Raw genomic sequence first — 9,518 nt, forward strand, 5'->3', positions numbered from 1 at the left:
GGACAGCACCTGGAGAAGACTATGACCAAGGCCAGGGTAGGTTTCTTGTTTCACTCCCTGTGTTTCTACCAGGTAGCGTTTCTAATAACTATGTCAGGGGTTTGCTGGGTAAAAATAGCTTTGAGGGCTTTGAGCCAACCAAGCTGCAGAGGGTTGCTATGAAAAGCTTTGAGCTGTTGGTAGGGCCTTATATGCTGGAGTGTAGGAACAGGAGCTTGTCAGCTCCCCCAGAACTGAAAAAGCCCTAGTAAAAGAACTGACACTGATCATCTAGCAATCTTGACTGGAAACATAAATACCGTATGTAAGAGTAGTGTAGTCAACAGAAATGGGTTCTGCATTACAGAGCACGGGCTTCTAAATACCGGAGGTTATTTAGTTTTCTGAAGATTAGATAGTGGATAGTGAATTCAAAGATTTACAAGTCACAGGGGAATAATTCCCATAAGTCATGCAAAACTTGGTCCATTTTCACCCCCACTTCTGGCCATCCCTTTTGTTAGGGAGACTAGACCCAGTTCTGTTAGGTGGGCTTTCTTACCCTTGTGTGCATGAACACTGATGAAGTTCTTTCTCAACATTCCTTTTTCCAAGATCTACACTAGATTCAGGCTTCCTGCATCATTTCTTGATCCCTGTAGCAACTCAACAAAATAACTTTCCTCAGAGAATAATTTTTCTAACAGCTTTGCCATCACCAAAACATGGTTATCATTGATTATACATTAGATACTTTCTTTCCTGTTGCCTCTGATTGAGATGCCTGTAGGAACCAACTTTCTCTATTGAAAGCTTACTTTTTCAATATCAGTCAAAGTGACCACCTTTGGCCTTTGCCAGTCTTTTTCCAACTTGAGTCATCTTTATTTGGCTTATAATTCTTTACCCATTTACTACATTCATCAGAAAGCATCTCAACTACAAATAATTCTGTGCTCCTGAGGAACATCTCTATTGTAGCTTTGTCTTCCTGCTCTTTTATCCAATCTGTCTCTTTGGGTCAGAGAAGAAAGAAGTGAAATACTTTACACTCTGAATTAAGGATTCTCCCATTTTAAAGATTGGAGATGTGCAATGATTGAAACTCTTGGATGGGTATGTCCTTTGTATAAAGGAAAAAGCTGTAATATACATGTCAGGAAAAAAATTGTTCCCACTCTGGCTTTTAGTCCAGCTGTTTGATCTTTGGCCAGTTGCTTAGCCTCTATTGGCTTCAGTTTCCTCATACGGAAAATAGGACTACAAATATTTATTTCATAAGGTACCATGAAGAGGAAACGAAGCGACGCATATAAAATCAGAGAGGGAAGAGAAAGTATGCCAAGTTTCCTGGGGCGCTGGTTTGTCGCTAAGGCCTTCTATCTAGCTTTTTATTTAGATTTAAGGAGCCACAAGCACTCCCACCTATATTTAAAGGTAAGAGTGGTGCCACCTAGTGGCACCTCGTGAGAACCTAGTGTTCTCACTTGCCTCAGTGCCTCCCTTAGAAACACCTCGTGTACTGAAAGAGACAAATGCAAGTTCAGTCTCCCATTTCTGTTGGAAACTGTTTCTTTCAAGAGCCCTAGGAATTTCAACTACACTGCTGAATTAAAAGAGGAGAAAGAAAGTGTGCAGTGTTAGTGGTTATTAACGTCTTGAAAAGAAGAAATACAACCATATGGGACTTTAGAATTGGTATCCCAAATGGAATAGAGAGATCTTCATGCATCTTCACTGATGAGAGGGATGATTGAAGTAGACCTGGCTTGTTATAATATAAAAAACCATAAACCACAAAAGATAAGGGGGGCGGTGCCTGGTTGTGTATTAAGTTGCTAAAATCACTGTCATAACTGATCTGATGATTCAGCAAAATTAGTCATGAATAGACCAACTAACAAATAGGTACCTGTTTAATCCATAAACATGTGGTTTCATTGCCTATTTTCCCTCACAAGTTATTGTCTAGAAAGGCGTTCTCACCTTTATGATCAGAGTTAAAAATAATGGGGGTATGTCTCTGGCTTCACAATTATAAAAAATGTGACTATTCTTAGGAACCCTGTTAGCAATAAATGAATATCTCATATATGGACAAGTATATAAGTATTTTTCCAGGTAGCAGCCCTTTACTATACACAATATCCTAGAAAAGATGACCCGTTATGCAGAATAAACAAAACATCAGACCGCCATTATGTATACAGACTAGGCATTATGGAAATGGGTTACTTCATTGGGTTTTCATTAAAAGTCTGGGGTAAAATAATTGCTAAAACTGAGTACCAAGCATGTTGTGCATCTCCTTTGTATTTCTTTTTTAGAAATTAGGAACACCTGGGTGGCTCAGTCTATAAAGCATCCACCTTTGGCTCAGGTCATAAAGCGTCCACCTTTGGCTCAGGTCACCATCCCAGAGTCCTGGCATCGAGTGCTACATAAATAAAATCTTTAAAAAAGTAATTAAAGTGAAAATACATTTATTAAGCTACTGTTCATGCCCACCACAGCACTAAACATTATATAAGCATAATTTAAGATGGTCATTGCACTCTAAGAATTTATAACCATATGCTGAGGGGAAAAAAAGGCACAAAATGGTCAAAAACCACAGATTAATATAGTGGCATTTGTATGGCTTGGAAGCCACAGAAATTAAAAGGCTGTAGAAATCAGTGTGGATGGGAGCAGAGGAGAAGCCAGGTTCTTACACCAGGACCCAAGCAGAACCCTTGGAGTGGGGCCAGACTCCAAAAAGTGCCAATCTTGTACCTCCTTCCCTGCATTAACTACCTTCCCTATGTGCCTAACAGCCTGACATTCACACTCTTCCTCTGACATCGTTTCACCATGTTCTTATATAACCATTGCTACAACCTACTGTCTTTAAAAATTGTTGAAAATGTGCTGCTTCTGAAGAAGCTGTTCCATAACAGCAATTGTTCTTTCCACTAGCCCTCCTCTATCCCTCAGTTCTACTATAAGCTGGAAGAGGACTTAATGTAGGAGAGACCCAAAATAATCCTTAGGGGATGAACTGGATTTCAAATGAAGAGAGGAAGTAGCAACTGTTAACAGTTGAGAGAGCTCCCTGAAGATGGGACCAAGTCTTCAGCTTCCTGTCCCAGACCTCAGTCTTTCTCAGAACTTTCCCTACTAGGAATTTACTGATAAAGATGCTAATTGAGACGTAAGCCTCAATAACTGGAAAAGCAGCACAGTTACTGGGAAATAAGAAAGAGGAGGGAGTGTAGCCAGGAAGTGTAGCCTAGTGGGAGGCTGCACAGCACCGTGCTAAGGTGAAATCAAACACCACATTTTACCTGTGTAATGAGGCAAGTTACTTAATTTCTTTCACCTTCTGATTATTAATCTGCAAAAGCAGATAGGATGAGTAGCTATCTCAGAGTGTTGTTAAGAGAGTTGAATGAAGTAAGGCACAGAGAGGGATTAAAACGATGTCTGGTCCATACTAAGTGTTCGATAAATGTCAGCATTTGTAACAGTTTGGAGACAGAAGAGATCTTAAAGATGTGCTAGTTTGACCCCGTTGTTTCAAATGTAAGCGAATGACCCAGAGAGTCTAAGTGTCTTGTCCAAGGCCATAGAGCTACTTTCATTGGCTAAAATACACTGTGAAAAAAGAGAGACCAAACCTAGAGATACATACCCAACAGGTCAAAAACGCAGAACCAGTCTGACTTCTCTTTCTCACAAGGAGAGAAGTAACATAACAAGTACTGTAAATGGAAGGTGCTTCTCCATGAATGCATGAACTGAGTTTGAGTCTTTGCAGTTGCATAGCTGTTCTGCATAAAGTTTAATTGGTGCTCATAGTAGAAAGGAATGGGATTTGGAGTTGGAAGAAATGAATTCATTTCCAACACTACTATTTCCTAACTATTCATCATGGTAGCACATTTAACTTCCCGAGTCCCTACCTTTTTATTTAAAATGAGATGATCAATTTCACACAGAGAGAGCAGCGGATGTGGAAAACCTTTGCCAATGCTAAGACTTATGAAATATTACTTGTTTCATTATCTAGGAGAGGACTCTGGGAAAGCACCATGGAGAGGGCTTTCTCCAGAGAGAGCAATGGACATGTTCCACTGTGAGTGTAGAGAGGATGGTCAGCCTAGCTTCTCACCCATGTCTGCCCCCCTATATTGGAACCACCTCAGAAAGCCCAGTGGGTTTACTCAGAGGGAAGCAGCTGATTGATAAATTTGAATATAAAAGCTATTTTGTTTTGACAACTGTCTCTAAGGGTGTTTTATTCTAATTACTAGGCAGGATACAAATAGTCTATCAAAAATTATTATAGATTTGGAAACTGTTCAAAACATAGTCATCAGAATATTTTCATTTTTAACTAAAACTTGAAATATCCTATGGTTTTCATTCCTCAGAACAAAATCCTTCTCTGAAGCTGCTCTATTCATTATTAAATTTATTTTTTGCCATTGTAGATAAGAATTATCATATTACTAGAGTGGGTTAGTACTACAGGTGGCTTCCATTTTTGCATAATTATTTATTATTCATAATTTTAGTTTTGAATTGGTAATACATTCACATGGTTGAAAATCAAAATGGCACAACAATGTGAATGTAGCACTTAAAAAGTGCTGAACTATACCTTCAACTGTACAAATTAAAATTGGTTAAGATGATAAATTTTATTTTATATGTATCTTACTCCAATTTTGAAAAATCAAAACAATATAAGGAAAATCAAGATAATAAAATTCCTGCCAACAGCTTCTCCAAATTTAGCTTTTCTATAACATGCGGTTTTTTTTAACCTATCACAGACTGCCCTGAATTAATGTCATACCACTTCACATATAATGTGAGAATCTTTCAAAAGTATAATTCCATGTACCCTCCATCATCTTTTGTGATGCTGCTGTCATATATTGTGCTGCTATATTTTTATAAAGACCACAATGCATTGTTATGGCTTCTGTTTTAAACAATCCATTGTCTTTTTGATAAATTTTAAAGAGAAGAAAATGACCCTTTTTAGTAACCCATATAGTCACCATTTCTAGTCTTCCTTTCTGTAGGTCTGCATTTTTCTCTATCACCATTTCACTTGTAGCTCAGGTCTTCATGTGAAATTCTCTGAGGATTCAATTACTGAAAATGTGTTCATTTCACCTTCAGTTTTAAAGTACAGTTTCACTCGTTAAAAAAAAAAGTACATTTTCACTAGATATAAAATTCTAGGGCAATAAATTTTTCTTTCAGCACTTTAAATATGTTATTTCATTGTCTAATGGCTCCATTTTTTTTTTTTTCTGATGAGAAATCAGCTATCATTCTTACTGTTATTCTCCTGAGTGTAGAGTGTCTTTCTTTCCTTTTGGCTGCTTTAAATTGTTTTTATCTTTGGTGTTCACCAGATTGACCAAGATGTGCCTCAGTGTGGTTTTCCTGATGCCTATTCTATTTGGGGATTGCTGAGTTTCCTGGATCTGTATTCTTTTTGACCAGAAACATTTCCAGCTAACACATCTTCAAAAAACTTCTGCTTTATTCTTTTTCTTCTTTTCTTCCTAGATAATATCGATATAATATGATATAATATGGTATATGATTATATTATACCCACATACACTAAATAGGTATGTCAGTAAATCACAAAAATCATTGAAATTGTATTTAATTTTTATCTTTTGTCCTGAGTGCTACAGTTTGATTTTTATGAACTTGTCTTCAAGATTACTGATTTTTTTTTCTTCTGTTGTGTCCAATCTGCTATTAATGTCAAATGAATTTTTCATTTTTTTTCCAAGTCTAAAATTTCCATTTTCTTCTTTTTTTAACTTTCCATATCTCTCCTCAAATTTCCTATCTCTCCATTTTCTATCTCCAACTTGTCCTACTGACTTTTCACATACTCATCATGGTGGTTTTTTTTTTTTTAAGATTTTATTTATTTAGGTGGAGTAATAGGCAGAGGGAGTGGGAAAATCGGGCTCCCTGCCTGATGTGGGGCTCAATCCCAGGACCCTGGGATTATGACCTGAGCTAAAGGCAGATGCCTAACCGACTGAGCCACCCAGGTGGTCCTCATAGTCATTACTTTAAAGTCCTTATCTATTAATTTGAGATCTCAGTCATTTGTGACTCATTTTATTTACTAATATTTTTTTGATACTATATTTTCTACTTCTTTGCATGTCTAGGGATTTTTCTGTTGTATATTGGGCATGTGGTAGTAAATTATAGACACTGGAATCTGTTATATTCTTCTGAAGAGTTTTGAAATATTTTCTCTTCCTCCTTTTCTTCCTTCCTTCCTTCCTTCCTTCCTTCTTTCCTTCCTTCTTTTCTCCTATCTTTCTTTTCCTTTCAGAGGGAGAGAGAGTGAGCACATGAGAGTGGGGAGGGGCAAAGGAAGAAGCAGGTTCCCTGCTGAGCAGACAGCCCAATGCAGGACTTGATTCCAGGACCCCGAGATCATGACCTGAGCCAAAGCTAGACGCTCAACTGACTGAGCCAGCCAGACACCCCAAGAGTTTTGAAATTTTTTTGATATATATCTTGGTTCACCTTGAATTTGAGGAGGCTTGGTTTTGCTTTTGGCTAGGGTTTGTCTATTTCAGTTTTGCTCTTAATGCAGGGCATATCCCTTAATTCTGAAACCCAGTCTTTATTCCTAAAGCATCGTTCTTTCAGTGTTTTAATGGATATCTTCACATATTTACCATGCTCCTCTAATTTGACAAGACTCACACTCCAAACTCTATACCCTTGATGAGCATTAAAATAAAACTCTATTCAGTGTTTCAGCCTTCTAGCTGTTGTTTGTCCCTTGAGCCCTTATTGTTTCATACATACATGAATAATTAGAAGTCTTCCAACGGTCTGAAAAAAGTCAGTGCATAGATTTGGGGGTGGTCCCTCTCCAGCTCCCTCAACTTTCAGTTATTCAGGCAATCCCATATTCAGTCTTCTGATTTCTCAGATCCAAAAGGTAGCTGCTTTCCATTCCAGCTATCATATCTGTACAGGAGAGGGAAGTGCCTTAAGAGGAAAAGCTGCACAAACATGAATCATCCCTACTCTGATTTCCTTCTTTTAAGGATTGTAACACCTCTGGTTTCTGCCTATTTTTACCTGAATCCAGTGATTTATTAGCTTTGTGGGGTTTTGGGGTTTTTATTGTTGTTGTTGTTGTTGTTTTGCTTTCTTTAGAGTTCATACCTGTTATGAACTAGTCTAAGCCACATATCCCTTACCAGAACTCAGAACTAAACTTTTACCTTTGACTTAAGTAACATATATTTTTATTTTATTTTAAGATTTTATTTATTAATTAGAGAGAGAGAAAGCTAGAGAGAGAGGGAGCACACAAGCGGGGGGAGGAGCAGAGGGAGAAACAGACTTCCCACTGAGCAGGGACCCTGATGTGGGGCTTGGTACCAGGACCCCAGGATCATGTCCCCAGCTGAATGCAGACACTTAACTGACTGAGCCACCCAGGCACCCCCTAGAGGGTTTAATAAAATCATGAAAATTTACAAATAACTTAGGGAAAAATAACATCTTTATTACGCTGAATTTTCCTATCCAAAAAAACAGTAAGTTTTTCCTCTTGTCTAGGTTTCAATATGAGTTTTTATGTAGTGTTTTAAAGTTTTCTTCATATGCAATTTTTGTTATGTTTATTTCTAGGTATTTTTAGTTTTGTTGCTATTCTCATAGTCATTTTTAGTAAACTAGAAAATTTACCCAAGTGACTTAACCTTTCCATTTATATTTTTTATTTTCAGCCAACAGCTATGAAATAAGAATCAGTAAACATTTACAGAATATTCAAGATGACTTTAACAATGCCATTTTAGTGAATACATCAAAACTAAATCCTCAGAAAGCTGGGACCAAGGAGGTATTTACATTCTCACCAAAGTTTTTCACAAATGGACCTGACCACCAACCTGATGGAGAGACGCAAGAAAGCCACAGAATTTATGTGGCAATACGAGCAATAGACAGGAGCTCCTTAAAGTCTGCTGTATCTAACATTGCTCAGGCATCTCTGTTTATCCCCCCATATTCTGCTCCTATACTTGCCAGAGACAACCTTATATTGAAAGGAGTTTTGACAGCATTGGGTTCAATAGGAATCATTTGCCTCACTATAGTCATAACACACTGTATTTTAAACAGGAAAAACAGAGCAGACAAGAAAAAGAATGGAACAAAATTAATATGAGCAAATGTACAAAGTACCTTCCTCCTTAGATATAAAATCCATGGCCTTTACACTTTACAAAAACATACCAGTAAAGTCAAATTAACATCAGAATTATTAAAAATGCCTTGAGTTTTTGTATAATACAGGTCAGATTTTTACATGGTAAGCAGACAAAAATTCTTTTATAACACTATTTTTTGGAAGGAAGTTAGGAAACTCTTAAGCTTTGGTTATGGACAAAATAATAAAAATTATTCTCCAAGGTAATGTCTTTAAAAGCAAAGGCAAGGGCAAAACTTGAACCAAAGTAAAAAAAAAAAAAAAAAAAAAAAAAAAGAGCTTGTTTTATTGTAGAGGAAAAATAGCCTCAGATAAAGGAAAGGAGGTTGGTATAACTGTCCATATGAACAGTTGCTCAGTTACTTTGATTAATTTTTATTTCCACTTATCTTTTCAGAATAGGTTGCTTTTTTATGACTAAAGATCAAGCTGCATTTTATATATGAAGCCCCTATTGTAAAGTTCTTCACCTTTTGACATTTGATTAATTATACAACAGATCAAATCCCACTGCAAGTGGTCAAAGCGATCTTTTTTCACTGTAAGAGTTATTATTAAAATGTGCGTATTATCCCTGTCCCACAACATTAGTTTTGTAAAAGAAGTCTACTGAATTTATTGCATATGAGATTGTATTCTTATCAAAGCAGGTTTCCAAGTTATTGCCTTGGTGCTATTTGATAAAAATGGTTATAACTCTCATAAGGCTTTAAATAAAGCATAAAAGACATAGTTCTGGGCTTATCTTAATGCATACACAGGCTATATGGTTTTATTTTATTTCAACTATAGAAGAGACCATTGGAGACCCTGGGGGAAGAAAAAAGGTGACCTTTGGAAATGGTTAACTGATTCTATTTTTTGTTCAAAAAGAGTCTAGGAATCCTTTCTCCATCAAAGGTTATTTATCTATGGGTGTAGGGGGTGAATAGAGAGTGAAGCATAGGTCACACAAGGAAATAAAAATCATCTTTCATCTAATTTTACTATCCTTATTTTTTTAAAGATTATTGATCAATAGAATAATTTGTCTTGTATATTAAAGAACTTCAAACTTTATTGGATAATAGAAATAATAATGTGGAATAGATCTATTTTAAAACCAGGGCCAATTAAGAATGAAAATTTGATTAAATTCTGGAGAAGAAGGGAGGGAACTGTGGGAAACTGGGACAAGAGGAAAGAGAAAGAAGCCTGAGTCAGAGACTCAGAGCAGTGTTGAAGAGTAAAATGGCCAGTAAATCTCTGTTCCCAAGCTGCCTCC

General features: G+C 36.8%; 1 protein-coding gene across 1 annotated transcript in view; it reads left to right on the forward strand.

The window, feature by feature from the left end:
* The window catches only part of CLCA2 (chloride channel accessory 2), a 36,773-nt gene extending 27,766 nt beyond the window's left edge, over positions 1-9,007 (forward strand). Inside the window, exons 14-15 of the mRNA XM_082686697.1 lie at positions 7-36; positions 7,770-9,007. Coding sequence (XP_082542823.1) covers positions 7-36; positions 7,770-8,212 — 473 coding nt within the window. The 3' untranslated portion in view covers positions 8,213-9,007. The remainder of the gene's footprint in view (positions 1-6; positions 37-7,769) is intronic.
* The last annotated feature ends 511 nt before the right edge of the window (positions 9,008-9,518 follow it).

This window comes from Mustela nivalis, assembly GCF_964662115.1.
Source record: "Mustela nivalis genome assembly, chromosome: 10".
In the NCBI taxonomy this organism is placed as follows: Eukaryota; Metazoa; Chordata; class Mammalia; order Carnivora; family Mustelidae; genus Mustela; species Mustela nivalis.